At 40.3% G+C, this 17953-nt stretch overlaps 2 protein-coding genes across 3 annotated transcripts in view; one reads left to right on the forward strand and one right to left on the reverse strand.

Moving 5' to 3' along the window:
- Window positions 1–1244: 1244 nt before the first annotated feature.
- The window catches only part of cmss1 (cms1 ribosomal small subunit homolog), a 40049-nt gene continuing 23340 nt past the window's right edge, over window positions 1245–17953 (forward strand). For both annotated transcript variants that reach the window (XM_037789286.1, XM_037789287.1), the window contains exon 1: window positions 1245–1384. In XM_037789286.1, coding sequence (XP_037645214.1) covers window positions 1336–1384 — 49 coding nt within the window. In that variant the 5' untranslated portion in view covers window positions 1245–1335. The remainder of the gene's footprint in view (window positions 1385–17953) is intronic.
- LOC119499965 (filamin A-interacting protein 1-like) lies at window positions 6831–9692 on the reverse strand. Its single transcript, XM_037789284.1, has one exon. It carries the CDS (start codon window positions 9386–9388, stop codon window positions 7196–7198), a length of 2193 nt encoding a protein of 730 aa, XP_037645212.1. The 5' UTR covers window positions 9389–9692; the 3' UTR covers window positions 6831–7195.

Raw genomic sequence — 17953 nt, forward strand, 5'->3', positions numbered from 1 at the left:
ACCATGGCGACTGAAACCCTCGCATTAGCTGCTGGCTAACTGGCTAAATTGAAGCAGCAAAACAGACGCTAACACACGCTAAACATTCACTGAACTGAACACAGTGTCACCGAAGTACAGCGCAAACATTGCCCTAATACAGAATTGCTAACTAACATCACCAGCTTACCTGCAAAATGTAAAATAATGCTTTAGGTTGACATCGCTACACAGTGTATTCTGCTTCTATCTTGTACACAGAGATTCTCATTATCTCATGTATTCACGCGAGACTTCCCTGTGACGCTCCCTTCATATACACGACACTGCCACCTACTGGCGATCTACTGGCACAACACCCTAATAATAACACTGGCAATAAATAACACTGTACCCTAAATTATAACCACATTGAACACTTTCTTCTTATAAACACATATGAAACATGACAAACTCTTTTCACTTGCATTACACCCAAGAAATGGTTCTGTTTTATAACCTACACATGACTGATTATGCCACACTAGCACTTTAAGCACTGTCTCAATCACCCAAAACCATGGTTTGGGTGATTGAGACAAAATAAAATCAAACTAAATCCAAAAATAGAAAACATTTTTTTTTTTACTGATTTCGTTGCAGTAGTACATCATATTCATGTTTCCATCAACAGTTTTTGCAATAAGCTATGACAATTGTATGACCTTATGGTGAAAACTAGCTAAGGTTTATGCCAGGGGTCAGCAACCTGCAGCTACAGAGCCACATGTGGCTCTTTAGCCCCTCTCCAGTGGCTCCCTGTGAAATGAATAACTGTTTATCGTTTACATTTTCATTTTTATTTATCATTGTTGTAGGTATATGGTACGACAGTATGACGGAGTATTAGGGCCACATTGAGGAAAAATAAATAAATCTGAGATTTCGAGAATAAAGTCATAATATTACGAGAAAAAAGTCAAAAGTTTATTAGAAAAAAAGTTGTAATATTATGAGAATAAAGTCATAAATTTAAGAGAAAAAAGTCGTAGTATTATGAGAATAAAGTCAATATTATAAAGTAGTAATTTTACGAGTTATTTTCTTTTTTCTTGTAAAGTTATTACTTTATTCTCGTAATATTGTGACTTTTTTTCTCTTAAAGTTATAACTTTATTCTCGTAATATTACGATTTTTCTCGTAAAGTTATGACTTTATCTTGGAAATCTCAAACGTTTTTACGTGCTGCTCTTGAACGCACCCCTGGCATCCTGTTTTTAAACGTGCTGCTCCTGAACGCATCCCCGGCTCTCTCTCTCAGCGGTACATTTGGATTGGACAGACTACAGTATACTAAGCTACTAGCTTGAGGAAACATGGGAGACGACTTGGGTGACGAGTGGTGGGCACACGAGGCTAATTCAGGTAACTTGCTTGACTTTAATATGACTTTTTAAATGTTTCTCAAGTGGTCCGGGAGGTTTTTAGTGTGTCCTGATTAACTGAACTCTTAATGTTAGCTTGTAGCTGTTGCTAAGAAACGTCGGTGGCTAACTGTGAGCTAACGTCAGTAAACACGTGTGTTAGTATTTCTGTGTGTGAGTCAATAATACTGTTGCTGTGACGTTGTCTGTCATGCCCTGTATACCTTCACTTGAACCTCACAGTTATAGGTCTCCTCTATACATAACTTTCTGCATTTATTCTGCTTTGTTTATTCTCATCTCCACACATCAACAGAGGAAGTTTTCCTGAGGCTACTCCTCTCACAGCTTCATGCACTCTGCATACCAACAGAGGGCAGTCCTGTAATGTGTCCTGCTGGGTTATTATAGGCCTGATTGCTTTGGACAGCAGAGTATGAGCAGAATATGTTAAAGTGTATTTTCCTGGAGGTATTATTCAATGAAACCTTTATATTTAACAGACATATTCTCGGTCTCTCACTTGCACACACACACAAACCAGTGGTAGAAAGTAACTAAGTACATTTACTCAAGTACTGTAGCCCACTGAAGTACAATTTTAATTTACTTGAGTATTTCCATTTTAAATTACTTTATACTTCAACTCCACTACATTTCACCAGGAAATATTGTACTTTTTATTTATTGATTTGACAGCTTCAGTTCTACTTTTTAGATTTAAATTGTACACAGAAAACATGTGAGTTATAGAGTTATATTAACCACCAAATAGTAATATATATATATATATATAAAGTAATACATAAAGTAATACATGTGACATAGCTACTTTTACTTTTAAGTAAAGATTTAAATACTTCCACCACTGCACTGATAACACACATAAACAATACTCACCAAGCAGAGTACTTGTGCACATTTATTCAGAGGAGGAAAACATTCTGGGAAATAATGTGAAGCAATCATTGGCATTTACCCTTATTAGCAATTACATCATAATTATATTACAGCCTCTGTAAATTTTACTCTATTTCTCCTCCAATGTTCTTCAGTCAACAGAAGAACGTTTGACTATGCCTTACAAGTTCTCAATTTTAATGTAGGGATGCACCGATACCGGATCGGACATCGGGCCGATACTGACTCAAAAAGCTGGATTGGATATTGGTGACAATGGGGCCGATCTGTTAAATTCAATTCTAGGTTTATATACTATATACATTATATATAAGAATTTTAATTAATGTTTAGGTTTTGATTAATTTGTTGCTGCATTAAAAAGGTTTAAACTTGAATTGTAATTCCTTTTAATTTTGAAGATTTTTTTCACAAAGTTGCTAGTGTATTTAATATTTTAATAATAAATATCAATTCAGTAAATTTATATCAATGTATTTATTTGTTACATTTTGTTGTATAAAGTTAGGAAAGCGATGTTTAAGTCAAGCCTGTTGTTGCCTTACACATTTACTGACTTACACAGTGAGGCATACATCTTATTAATTAAATACTGGTATCGGATGGGTGTTTTGTATCGGCCGATACCCAAAGCCCTGATGTCGTTATCAGTATCGGGATTGAAAAAGTTGGATCGGTGCATCCGTATATTAATTATAGTAAGATAAGCTACTGTTTGTACTGTTGGTGAGAAAAGTACCCACATTAGCTGTAAAAAATAAATGGACAACAAGCTGTTTATCTTTACATGTGAGCAGCAGCAATATCCTCCTGAAACTGCCTGACGTTACAATCACAATTCTTTAATATACTTTGCATATTTTTATTATGAAATGTACTCTTTTTTTAAATCGGACTGCAGTGCTTAACATGTTGTCGTCGCAGGCCCGTTGGGTGTTCTCAGATCAGTGTTTTCCCTGTGTGCGCTGAGGGAGTTTTTCCATTTTTCTGTCCTGTATTGAGAGCACTGTTGATTCTTCTGTTAGTTAATCCTTTGGTCTTGGGAATCTTTGATGGCTTCTTCAGCGACCCCAGAGGAATCTGATTAGAGAAAAGAGGCATAACTTTGTTGTTGTTCACCTGATGTTGACTCCTGCAGTTTTATTTACTGTTTTGTGAAGCATTCGCTGTTTGTGTAAAGATGTTGTAGTTAGGGCTGTGTATTGGCAAGAATCTGGCGATACAATGCGTATCATGATACAGGGGTTATGATTCAATATACTGTAATATATTGCGATACTGTAAGCAAGGTGATATATTGCAATTTAAAAAAAAAATCTAATTTTAGGAAAACTGTCATACTATAAAGAACACACCGCCATATGCATAAAATCTGAGTTTAAAAAACGTTTTCATGCAATCAGAACAGTGGGATCTGCATTTATCACAGTCCCTGTAACATCCGACATCATAGCATTACTTTGAGAGGGTACATACACTGAGAGGATGCATCTCTTTGCAAATTAAGTTGACTGAGTTAATCTTAGTATGTAAACTATTAATAAAAAATCGATAGTGTTTTTGAGAATCGATGCAATATCACAAAACAAAATATAGCGATATTTTTTCGATATTTTCTTACACCCCTAGTCATAGTGTTGCACTTTTGAAAGTGGAATGGCCTTTATCACTGGCCTAGATGCTTTAGCGTGGTGTAATGAGCTGTGATCACATGAATGTTGCCCTTTTGTAAAAAATCGGATAAAAACATCAATACCACATAAATCCATGAGAAATGTGTGCACCTCTTTGTTATTCTAGGTTGACCCCTTTACCCTGACTGTCTGACATCCCATCCTTGCTCACATTTGTACCACAGAACTGCTTGACAGAAAATGCTGTGAGGCTGATTGAAAATTGACAAGACAGAAAAGGAAAGCTGAAGTCCGTTAGATGGAGCATGGGACTGACTTTGAAGTCACGAGAACGAAGAGGAGATTCGTGAGAAGCAGTATGACTTTTATGGTGATGTGTCTTGTGGCTAAATGCTCACACTAATGACACAGATTCTCATGAGGCCTCTGTCACGCTCCAGATTGCCCTAAACTGTCATCATCTGGTTTCCACCTTGCCAACCAGTGATGTCAGTGTGGTTAATGTTTCTCCATGTTTCTCATCATATACCTGCTACGCCGGCTCCCTGCCAGCCTCTCCTACCGCAGGAAGCCTCATGGTGCCCCCCCAATGCTTTCAGCTAGTTTCTTTTTTTAGATGACACAGCTCATCATGACTTTTATTAAAGCTATTTAACCAGGCCATTTATTTCTAACCATATATTTTGTGGTGTTGACCTTTTTTTAAAAAGTTGATCTGTTGTTGACTTAAAACCATGAATGCTGTGATTTAGGTTTAAGGGTTGATACTAGGCTCCAATTTATTTAAAAGAATTGGCTGACCTAAAACCAGATAATTGTCAAGTCAGTTTATTTATAGAGAACTTTTAAAATCAACAAATGTTGTTTTACAGAGAGACGAGATGATGGTTGCGTGAATGATGATTATATTAATTGAAAATAATTAATAAAGAGGACTTCAGAAAATTAATTAAAGCATAGAATAGATCATTCTAGATCATTTTAAATTAATAATAAATTGTTTCTTGTTTAACTTTTTTTTAGAAGGCTCCCACAACCTGCTTCATGTGTGTGGGTTATAGGGATGCACCGATAGTGGATCAGATATCAGGCCGATACTGACTCAAATCGCTGGATCGTAATTGGTAACAATGGGGCCGTTCCATTGAATTCAATTCTATGTTTATATACTATATACATCATATACTGGAATTTTAATTCCTGTTTAAGTTTTGACCAATTTGTTGCTGCATTAAAACGGTTCACACTTGAATTATAATTTCTGTTCATTTTGAATATTTTTTACCAAGTTGCTTGTGTATGATTTCTTCTTTTAATAATAAATATAAATTAAATACATTTCTATCTATGTATTTATTTGTTACATTTTTTTTTACAAAGTTAGGAAAGTGATTTTTAAGTCAAGCCTGATGTTGCCTTACACGTAAAAGAATGATCCCAGTATCTTCCACACGGTGAGGCATACAGCTTATTAATTATAGACTGGTATCTGATCAGTACTCGGTATCGGCCGATACCCAAAGCCCAGGTATCGCTCTCTAATCCTTAGTGGGTTATTTTGAAAGTTGGATGGATACACTGAGATAATAAATTTCTCAAAAATATGCTTTTATTTTCCATTATATTTTGCAACCATATCCATCTTACCTTTTAATATTCTGGATAGGTGTCCTTCCTTTGATGCCTTACAGAGCAGTTTGAGTAATTAAACAGCCGTTTTTTACAACAAAAAAAGTTTAAAAAATTGGATTAAGTCATATGTGTATCGTGTTTGTATTGGATTATCATTTAAGTGATAGAAAAATCTGATAACGAAAACAGGAAATGTTTATAAAGTAAGCAAATCAACACAACCATGAAAGAAACTGCATCATTTGTGTGCATTGGGAGGTTTAGCTGGCAGGTGATGACTGCAGAATGCTTTGCCTGCTGTGGCAGCATAACAAAACCAGACTGAATGCTAATTGCTGCTCTTTGCCGATTGTCAACCGATTTTTTTGACAGTTAACGAGGAAAAGCTGAGAAAATGTGTTAATGGATTTATGCAAAAGTCTAAAAGGGATTTAAACGTATATAAGTTTTCAATTTTAAATGTGTTAAGAATTACAATGTACCTTTTTACAATTTTTGCTCAGAATAGAAAAGGCTTTTAACAGTCCATCCACCATAAAACCTGAACAGACCCACCACTACGAGGTGTTCCAAGTTTTATTGTCAGAAAAACATGAGCTGAGTTTTCCAGTGCATATCTGAAGGAGGTTTCACACTTACACACACACACACAGAGTTGTGAGGAATTTTGCTGTGGCAGAGATAGTGGGTGACTCAACTGTTGAATCAAACAGAGCAAACACATAAACCTTTTCTTAGGGCTGTAGCAAATTGCATTTTTTTTTACATTCAAAGGTTCTATTGAAGTTTTAGAATGAAGCTTCGGATGTCTGTTGTCATATTTATATTTTATGTTGTCATCACCCTTAAAAAAATAGACAAAACATCGAAGAATGGTCGAATAGTTCCCAATGAATATCAATATCATAGTATTTTTGCTTGAAATGCCCATCCCTAGTTTAAACAGAATAAATAGAAATGCAAAAAAAAAGAAGCTACGCAGCATTCAAATGTTGATTTGTAACTTTTCTATCCCAGTAATTTTTAGTTTTCTCCCCTCAATTGCTTTAAAAAAATCTGTTGAGTTTTAGATGTGCTTGTTGATGTGTTGTGCTTTGCAGTGTGGAGTTGGCCCTGGAAGAAAACAACCCACATCAAACTATTCTTTTTTTTTTTTGAGTTTGACTTTTCTGATTCCAACTGTTTTGCATTTAAACAGGCTGGCAACCTATTGGCTTTGTTGATGCCAGCCTCCTCTCAAAAGTATTCAAGGTGAATAAATAAAATCAACAGAAACATTTTTAATGAACAGAAAAAAAAAATAACAATAATGAAACAGAAAATTGTAAAAAGCACATCACACTTTTGGTTGCAATGCTGTCTCATTTAGCTCTTTCAGGCACTTGACACACATAACATACAGTCAATAAAGGGTTAAATTCAGTAAGTGTAGGGACACACTAACTAGACTAAGTAGGCTTTACAAAGGCTCTTATAAGACATAGGACAATACCACAAAGCATTTATTTCATAATTGTTACAAAACACAACAAACTCTGGGTTCTCATTAGATAAAGTGAATTGCTTTAGTTGAGGAATGTGACTGAAAACATAATACTTTATGTTCAGAATACATACATTTTCACCTAATCACAAAGGCCACTTACTGTAATATTTGAGGAATGTGAAGCTGAAGAGGAAGCAGGGGATATAGTGATGCTACTTGTAATCGTGCCAACACCTTTGACGTGACAGCCATTGGCGAGCACCTGAGTTCTTTGCTCGTGTCGGAGATAGTATGGCCCGACAGGCTGTGGGATACTGTGGGTGATACCATTCAGAGACTGGATATATGGGCTCCCCAGATGGATATGGATCTTGTTATCCTCCGTGGCGACGATACTGGGACTTGCGTCGGTGCTGTTGGACCTCTGCCAGCTGTTCTGCCGCTCCGGTGTCTTGCAGAAGACGGCCTGATTCGCAGCTTCCGCCGGATCTGGAGAACAGGTCCTGACTGTGACGATCTGAATGGGGGAGTTGCCGTGGTCGGGCGTCGTGGAGCGTGATGAGTTTGGGCTCAACACCCGAGAGATGGGTGTACCGTCGAGTGGGGAGACGGTGCGGTCAGGGCTTGAAGGAGGGGTTTTAGTATTAACTGCAGACAGAGCTGAGTTCTGGATGATCGTGATTCTCTGTTTAGGTGAGGCTCCGCTTGTCGGGATGACGGCTGTGCTGGTGTAAGACGTTGCCGCGTCTCCGGTGGGGCTGCTTATCTCGAGCATGGCTGTGTTGAGTATATGATGTGGTGTTACTTTGATATGCAGCGGCTGCCCTGGTGTGTGCGTTAACATCATCACCTCTCCATTTACCGTTTGCCCGTTATTGTTTGCGCTGTTCAAGCTGTTCAGGTTGTTGACAAGAGAGCTTCTTCTTCTGTTTATGACTTCTGCGTTGTGGTTTGGGTCCTCATCCTCGTTTTCTCCATCTAGTTTCTCGCTGTAGTCAGGCGGCAGGCTATCCGCTGGCTCGGTCTGAACCTCTTTGGTCTGATGGAGGTCTGAAAAGAGTTGTCTGTTTGCACCAGGTGTACGATTCTTGATTTGTCTGTGCCTGTCCAGCTCACTACTCAGCTCCTTCATCTCTCTGGCCAGCTCCCTGTTACTGGCTTCCTGCTGTGTCAGCTTCCTCTGGAGCACGGAGTGGTCCGTCTGAACCCTGCAGATGGACTCGTCTGTTCCCATCAGCTTCTGGAGTTTCTCCTTCAGGGCGTCAACCTCTCTGCCTAACAGTCTGGACTTAACCTGCTCCTTCTGAAGCCGGCAAAGGAGAAGGTGCTCCTGGTTGACCTCCTGCTTCTCTGCCTGCTCATACCTGGATAACTCCCTCTTTGCCCCCTCTAGCTCCTCTGTTAGAGCCTGGGACTTCCTCTGTTCATCATGGAACCTCTTTTGTAGGGACGCAAAGTCCTCCTCCACCTTCATCAGTTCTTCCTCCATCATCTCCTTTTCCTGTAGTCTCTTTTGCAACCTATCCAGCTCCCGGGTCAATTCTTTGACTTTATTGTCCTCGGCTTGGCAGTGGCGGTTGGCGTTGTTTGGGATAGAGCTGTATGTGTACTTCTCCTCTTTTTCTTTCCTGTTTTCCAAGATCTGTAACCTATTCTTCATTATCGTTACTTTGCTCTGTAGCTCTCCATTCCTCTCCTCCTCCGTTTTTAGTCTGTCTTGGAGCTCATGTTTTTCCTTTGCTATGCCCTTAATCCTTTCCTCTAAATCTGCCTTAGACCTCAGTGCCTGCTGCCTCTCCTCTCTCAGTCTTTCTGTCATTGTTGCCAAATTGCTTTGCTCATTTCTCTTGCCCTCCCTCCTGTTGAGTTTTTCCTCAGCCTGCCGGAGCCTCTCGGCCATGGTCTTTCTGTCTTCCACCAAAGCCACAGTCAGTGACCTGAGCTTGGCCAGGTCCTGCCTAATCACCGCCTCGCTCTTCTCCAGTTGGCCTTCGACAGCCTCTAGCTCCCTCACCCTAACTTTTAGAGTGTCGAGCTCACCAGACAGCATCTTGCTAACCTCTCTCTCTCGCTCCAAGCTGCCCTTCAAAATGCTGCAGTCCTGTTTGCTCTTCCCTAAAGCCCCCTCTATCCTGTCCAATTCACTGATTCTGCCATTGAGTTTATCCACTTCAACTTTCAAGCTGCGGCACTGGCTGCTCTCCCTCGCTAGCTTGCGGTCCAAGTCTCGACACTGGTCCCACATGCGTATCAGCTCCTCGTCCTTTCCCTCCATTTCCACGACCCTTCTCCTCAGTAACTCGACCTCCGACAGGAGGCTCGGGGCTGTCATGGCGTTCTGGCTTTGGTGGGAGACGGAAACTTGATTGTTGTGCAGGGATTTGAGCTCCTCCTCCTTTGCGCCGGGGTAAGTGGCACTGACCTCCTGCTGGATTTGGTCAGTGATGGCGGTCAGTTCTTTGACACGGAGCCTCTGCTCCTCCAGCAGCTCGCTCAGACACTGTTGCTCCCTCACAACCAGCAGTGCAAAAGCCTTCAGCTTGGTGAGCTCGTCCTTCAGAGTTGATACTTCTCTTTCACTTTTCCTCTCCTTTATCTCTTGGTATTCTCTCTCCTTCGCAATCAGGAGCTTTAATCTGTGGAGAAAAACAAATGATGTCAAACTGAATGTTGAAGCCTGGTTTTATTGTGTAATTGACTCTTATTTCAGCTTCCAAGGAAACTTTGTAATGTTTATACTTAACCTCAATGGGCTATAATTTTTAAACACAAATAACTTCCTAATTTGTGTATTTCCAGCATAAACATTTATTCAAATTTTCAGAAGAATTTGAATCCTCCCTACTCTAAGTTCTACAGAAGTTACTAGTGGTGGGAAAAAAAATCGATTCACCTATGTTTCGCCATTTCTTTTTTTTTTTTTACCATTTTGAAATCGATCTTTAATGCCAGAATCAATATGTTTGCTTCATTTGAGTCTATGCGGAGTTAGAAGGAAGTTACTGCTTTTATTGTTGTAGTCTGAGTAACATGACGTCATATCGGTTCCATATCCGTCAACCAAAACAAACAGTAGCCGGCCGCAGTGAGCAGCAACGAGAAAGTAGGAAACAACGCAAGGTTCGTGTGGATACGATCTGCACCCTCACATTTTAATACCAAAGTGGTAAACACTACACATTCAGTAAAGTATAAAAACACTTTGGGTTTCACACATTGCCTGGAAAAGCAGAGCTAGATATCATGGCAAAAGCTGCATGCTAACTCTGTCATGGACAGGAAACGGTATTGTATTGCGGTAACGTGCGGTCAATCTAGCCATCACTCGTATCTCAGTGGTCAAATCAACCGACGCTACAACTGTAGAGCACCTATATACTGATATTTATGTTAAATGCATTCAAACGGCCCCAATGGAGCTGACCATGATGTTTAAAGAGAACGGAGCTGACGGTAAGAGCTAGCAACGGACTTAGCAAAGTTAGAGGAAGTATACACGTGTGGCTACGTCCGGTCTTCAAAATAAGATGTTAACAAAAGGAACTGACTGAAATATTTGACTTCAGGACAAATCTGACTACATACATGCTGAAAATCAAACATGTTTACTGTATTAATTTAGATATTATCCAAAGTAAAAGTCCCTAGAAGTGTATGATACAACTTTTTCCCATAGTCTAGTCTTAAAAAAGTTAACAAAAATCGCAATAAATTGTAAATATAGAACCGCAATACATATCGAATTGGCACCCAAGTATCGTGATAGTATCGAATCGGGAAATAGACGTAGCGTCCCAGCCCTAGAAGCTACTAATACTTTCTTTTTTCTTTTGTACATCTATCTGTGTGTGTGTTTGTGTGTGTCCCGACCTGTAAACCCTAAAACATGTAGATCTATCCATGTAATTCCATGTTCCATGTTGTTGTGCACTTCTCCCCAGGCGACATGCGTTCTGTGGGATGTTTAGACTGCCGCGGCAGATGGTCCCTTGGCAGGGAGCATTTGTTAATTAAGAAGTTCCTCTACCCTTGAGTACCCTCAACACTGCACCCAATCACCCTCCTTCTGTGCACCTCCAACGCTACCCCATTTCCAGCGAGGAGAGGCAGGAATTCCCCCCCTGTTCCATGAGTAATTACAGATTGGCTACATTTACCGAGTGCTGTCACTCCCCACATTTCCCCAGATGCATGCCAGCAGTGTACAAATGCATTCAATACACACTGTACATTTCTTTGTCATGTGTTATTGCAAGTGAGGAACACTTCAAAGTGATCTCTCAACAGTCGATTTGTATTATTTGGGATCAATCTCATATAAGTGTGTGGACTGCTTGCTGTTAGTGCTGGAGGTATCCACAGTGCTGACATTTGTTTAAAGTCTACATTCTTAGTTGCATGTTTTCCTGTTTCCATGTTGAAAAGTGTTCCCAAGGCCCTTTTTCTTTTCCTTTTTAAACATCTGATAAGTGGAGAGTTTTGTGGATAAGATCTTTAGGGAAGCTAATGTTGGATGTAAAATATAATATTAACATTTAGAGCATCTGTACTTTTGTTATTAAGATACATATCGCTTACAGCTGTAACGCGTACGTGTGTGGGTGGATGGGTTCAATTAACAAAGATATAACGTTCCAAATTGATTTGATCTCATGCCTGAAAATGTATACTATTTATGGTATTGCTCTTATACATAGATTAGTATGCTACACTACCTAACCTCAAAACTGTTTTTTAAATGGTCTCACTTTTAGTTGTGGGTATTGCCCTGTCTTCTTTAAATAGCAAAGAATTGTAAACAGTGATAACTTACATTTTTCCATGTAAAGGTTATATACAATATACAACCTAGACACCTTTTTGAAATGCACTTTTGTTATTTGATACCAACATGGCAAGACTTTTCTCTATCGAGTCTATGCAGAGCAGTACCTACTTTGCCCGTAACTCATCTTGCAGTTAAAAAGTATGTAAGTGACACACGTTCCTAAATGCACATTATATCTTTTCCACTGTTCACAAGTCTTTTGACGGTTCCTACCTGTGTTGTGCCGTTGGCCTCTGTCCTTTTTAAAATCCTCAGAGAATAGCTCGTCTCTACTCTTTCACCTCTCCCTTTCCCGGAGATCCCAGTGATGTGGACATTCCATCCGGAAAACCAAACATTATGAGAAGTGCTCTGCACACTGAGTCTCACTCGCAGTCCTTGGCGCCCATTACATCATCAGCAAGTCCTTATATGGGACTGTACAGGCTCTACTACTGTGTGTGTGTGTGCATGAGTGTGTGTGTGTGTGTGTGTGTGTGTGTGTGTGTTTTTACTGGAGTTCAGCCCATTCCAGATGAGGTCATTGTGTAGCCATGCCAAAGAGGCTAATGGGAAGGACAGAATGTGTTTGTGTGAGTGTGCGAAGCAAACTAAAGCTTTAATCACAATTTAAACTAGAAAGGCTAACAAGCTCAATTTGCAGGATTAGCCCGAGCAAACATGTTAACTTTGCTGCATAAGTGCTTGGCCTAACTTGGCATGTCCTAGGAACTGTCTCATGCATACTGTAGTGTGTGTGTGTGTGTGTGTGTGTGTGTGTGTTTGGTGTTCCCATGTGTTTTAAGAAGAGAGACATGTTTTGTGAGTTGTAGCTGCTTTGCCTGGGGCCTGATAACCTGACTGTGAGATGACATCATCAGTTCATAGGCCCTCAATTACATCCATATGTCTCTCTCTCTCTTCACTTCTCTCTTTCTTTCTTTTTTCTTTCTCTTTTTTTTCAGTTCAATATGCTTTATTGGCAGGAATGTAACGAGAACAATATTGCCAAACTGTCAAGTATTAATGAGATTATAAAGAAAAAGAACAAGGTACAATTCATAAACTCTCTCTCTTTCGAATTGCAATTTAGTTTTTGTAACTGCAATTCATACCATTCTCTTGGCATCATCCATTTCGTCTGTATCCCTCTCTTATGGTATTACTCAAGTCAAATGTATGAGCTCAGTGGAGCGGGGAGGGATGTCAGATTATACTCTCATTATTCTCACTGCTAGTCTTGTCTGACAACAGCAATGAAAAAAGTCATAATGGGAAAATAAATGGCATTTTATCTTCGCTAGATGATAGTACAACCAGCGCAGCAGGAGAAAAATAAACATATAGGTCTGTGTGTGACGCATGTTTTCCCTCCGGGAACACTTACTCGCACTGTGGCTCCCAGTTCCAGCTTTCACTGGGATATATACCTCTGGTGGGATTTCTTTCTGTCATGCAAACCCATCTAGTCCCCAATTAAAGGAGAGCTATTCCCCCTGTGTCACGTCGTCATCACCCAAGAATTCACAAAACAGCCCTCAAAGACGCACTTAAACTTCAGTTTTTAGACATTTATGTTCTGAAGCATTTTTACACCAGGCATGGAAATCTAGAGATTGCTCATATATTTAAAGGAAGCAACGAAAGGTTGCGCAACAGTTCCCAACAGCTTTTGCTGCAGAAAAGTAGTAGTAAAATAGTTTATAAATGTGCAAACAATGCATCCACGGTTATTGAATGTCTCTGTCAGCGCCAGTCAGATTCAGCAGCTCCGTGCTAACACAACACATTTTATAGGAGGAGAATAGCATATTACATAGCTTATTGCATCGCTAGATCAGGCGTCACTTTGACACATTTGTTTTTATTGCAGAGCACTTTAAATATCAGCTTGCAGGGTTTCCGCCAGAAAAGTTGTTAGCACTGGTGGCGGGGCTGGGGGTTGGGGTTGTGCAGAGCAAAACTCTGATGAGTGGTTTGTCATAATGAGGATAGCGCTGGTCCACCTCAACAGCCCACCTTTAGGAGCCTGAGCCGAAGTTGTGGCTAATTCGGGGCTAACTTTTTCAGTAAACTGTGGCAAGCAAAGCACGTGAACTTGACTTGTGTCTTGAGGAGTTGTACAATTTATTCACCAACGGCTTAAACAGACCGTACACACACTGCACTGCTACGCTCACAGCTATACTGTTATCTTCATACTCGCCGTCAGTCCGTCACACACACACACACATGCTCCCTCGCTCTCTCTCTCGCGACCGCAAACACTGATTCTCGCTAACGTTAAGCACTCAACCTACACACTGAGTTATTCCTTAAAGGAGTTTGCTATACTTGTATAGCTTGGGCTGTCCCAAATACCATTTTTTGGGCTTCGAAGCTACGGTGAGAAATATTCGAAGGTATTGGAAGCGTCGGGATAGTGCCACTGCTGCGCTACTGTACACACACGCACCTCTACACATAACAAAGAGCGATATCCATCAGAGAATAACTAATAATAATTAATGTTGAATTTGAATAATGAATAATGTTGTGCAATTATTCCTTATTTCATGGGCTATTTGGAGATTTATACATTATTATAACATACTTGTATATAAAAAAAGCAAAAAACAAAGCATTCGAATATTGATTTGGAGGATTATTATCATGGCAACAGTCAAAGCCTCGAAGCATTCTGGTCAGCCCTATGTATAACACATTTTAGTTTAAAAAACATCTTAAAAATACATAATTCCCTGATGCTTAGGCCCGGCAGGGAGTCAATTTAGGCCCGGCAGGGCCGCCAGGCTTGCAATACACTAGCCGGAACCCTGGTTTGTGAAACCAACAATGTAGAGAGTAGGTCTACAGCATATACCCCAAATTAACTGTGTTTTAGTCTTAACGTGAATTCTTCCCCTCAGAGACTATGCAGCCTTGATACATAGTTACTGTCTGACCACGCCAGTTACATAAGTTAATGATGTAAGGCTTGTATTCTGCTCCTTGTTGGCGTTCTCCTTAATCTCTTAATTGCTTGATTACAACTGCGGCTGCCTGTTTCACAGTGAGAGATCACTGTGGTTTGATAATATTTCATCTTGACTTGTTTTTGGTTTGTAATGGCGATAACTTGATGTTGAATAGCTGTTGTTTATGGTGAGATATTTCTCTGGTTGTGGAATGTGAGACAGAAATCCTCCTCATTCTTTGCGATTCCTATCCACGGACCAACTCCCAAACCAGAGTTCATGAGGTCCTGTTTTGCTTAGAGGAGGGGTTGGCAATCTGCAGCGCTTTTCCTCAATTACAAGCATGATCCGATCCCTCAAAGGCATTTCCAAGAAAACCCTCAAACATTGCCCCTTATATGAGAGGAGCACTCTCTGTTCTGTTGTCCTAGCTCCTATTTTCATCCAGGGGTGTAATTTGGGGATATTGAATTTTTTTAGCTGCTGCCTTTGACAAATCCTCCAGTTGTACGAGGCATAATGCTGTATAAGGTCACAGAAGAGGCATATTGAAGATGCAAAAAGAAAAGCAGCTGCTCAGCCCTGCCTGTCCTGGCTTTCTTCTCTTCATTTATGAGCACATTTAATAAAATTTGAAGGAGTGACTAAACCGACCTCATATGTTGTGTATAGCTAATAAATGGGCCCAACAGCTTGCGACCAGAACAGCGGTTCTGTTCTGAAGTGATGCACTGCTAGACCCCTATGGTAATTTATGCACTTCTTCTTCTGACACATTATTGGCTGAGCCGGTAGATGGTGGATGTGTGTTAAGTGTGAGGGATGGACAGAACAGCTGTAGGTTTCCGCTACGGCACAGCCAAGTTTACTTTATCCTTTTCCTTTGAGCAAAATGTATAAAATGTTTCCTTCACCACGTTTAACCAAGCCAGAGAGCTTTTCTCTTTCACTGATTGCTTGTTAGCTATGCTAGTGGCATGGCCGTAGGGCTCGCAATGTCAGTCTGTTGGTCGGTCGGTCCACCACTAGACTAACATATCTCAACAATTATTTAATGGATTAGTATTAACTTTTGTATTGACATTCATGGTCCCCAGAAGAGAAATCCTACTGACTTTCAAGATCCCTGACCTCGAGGAACACCAGCAGGTTGACATTTTAGCGAAATGTCTCAACCACTATTTTATCAATTGCCATGAAATTATGTATTCATTCATTCATGGTCTGCAGAGGATGAATTCGAATGATGTTGGAGGTCTGACTTTTCCGGTCATGTCTAGAAGGTAACTCACAAATGGCGAAATCTGGCAAAAACTCTTGTGAGACTCGCTGCCCGACAACCTACCTTAACTTTAACTATTCAAAGTCAATGTCTAACCGTAACTATTCGAGGTCCAAGCCTAACCTTAACTATTTGAGGCACTCTTTTCATTTCAGCTCAGTGGGAGAGTCTTCACTGCGTTTTGCTGTTCATTATTGCCGTGCTTGTTTCTCTCATCTCTGTGTGTGTGAATGCCGTCTCGCTGTCCATGGTCTGCTAACTTCTTGCTCTTGCTACCAGTATTGGCTGCTCTGTTTCTACAATGTTAGGCTGCAAAAACGTGGTTGTGGGCTGAAACTCAAGTGTGGTGTTCTGTCGGGAAATGCAGTGACCTAAACCAAGTAAGGTAGGAGAGAGAGTGCTAGCCGATAGGCTAATTTATGCAGTGTAAAATGCCATAGGCTTTGTGCTGCATTCACGTCAGAATTATCGGAGTTCCTGGCTCGGAAAATGATCGTGAACGCCCCCTCAAGCCGGGAGCCCCTTTGCCCTCCAAACCAGTCAACCTAGATAAAACTATGCATGCTAACACACTAAACTAAGATGATGAATATGCTAAACATTATACCCACTTTGGATCTGCATTTTAGCATTGTCACTGTGAACATTTTAGCATACTGACTTTTAGCCCAAAGCATTGCTGTGCCTCAGTACAGCCTCACACAGCCACAAGCATGGCTCTTAGTCTATTTAAATAATATTTTTCTAGATCATCTGCCTTCCTTTCCTACATCTGTAGCACTTATTGATGATGTATTGATGAGAAGGCCACATCAGTTGGGGAGTGAATACATGAACTGGTTTAAAAGTGGTTTGCGGATGTAGGGTAGAGCCTGTGAAGAGTTTGTGATTCAGAACTGAAGTGAACAGATGAGAGCATGGATGTCTCTGGTGTGTTGAACATGTGTGCGCGGTTAATGCTGAGATGCTGTCAGCCCAGTGACAGACCATAGGAAACACACACAGACTCGGAGCATGTTCTGATAGCTGAGGTTGGAACAACCAGATTGCTGCATTGTGATGTGCAGATGTAATCTTCCTTTGACACGCAACGGGGATCATACTATGGCATAAAGTGATTATATGCCGTGACTGGAATTTACAGTATAGTTCACTGCTAAAACAGGTCATCTGCTGCGCACATGGCACCTTGTGGAGCTACGTTTGTAGGGAAATGAAAAAGAGAGAGGGGTGCTGATTTTAAGCCAGGCTGAGTGGCTCTCTTGGCTCAGAGCACATGCTTTGAAAAGAAACGGGGAGGGAGATTGAAAGATAGTTGAAGTGGATTTGGAGTAGGAGTGGAAATTCTTTCAGTTAAATATTTAGGCTACTGCAGAGCAAGATGTAAGAAGGACGGGATGGAGAGGGAGATGAAAGGGACAGGCTGTATCGCCATGTGCCTTGTGTTGTTTACCCTGTGGATAAATGCAGGCATTGACTCAGCTCAAACCTTTTGGTGCCAAGCTCAAAGAAGCTGCAGTTGGGAACACAAAGAAAGGGAATATAAACTCTTTGAAGTGTGCCTTAGAACACAAATAAATATATACAGGCAAAATAGCTGTGGATTGATTGTGAATATGCCATGAAGAGAATTTATTGTATTTATTGTGTTTTCAGGGATGCCATTATTATTTATTAGGTCTGTCAATCGGTTGAAGTATTTAATTGCATGATTACCCGTAGTTAATCGCGATTAATTGCAAATAAATCACACAGTTTTTGTCTGTTCAAAATGTTCAAAGGAGATTTGTCAAGTATTTAATACTGTTATCAACAATGACAAATATTGTCCATAAACCCTCACAGGTACTG

This window comes from Sebastes umbrosus, chromosome 13 (assembly GCF_015220745.1).
Source record: "Sebastes umbrosus isolate fSebUmb1 chromosome 13, fSebUmb1.pri, whole genome shotgun sequence".
Taxonomy (NCBI): domain Eukaryota; kingdom Metazoa; phylum Chordata; class Actinopteri; order Perciformes; family Sebastidae; genus Sebastes; species Sebastes umbrosus.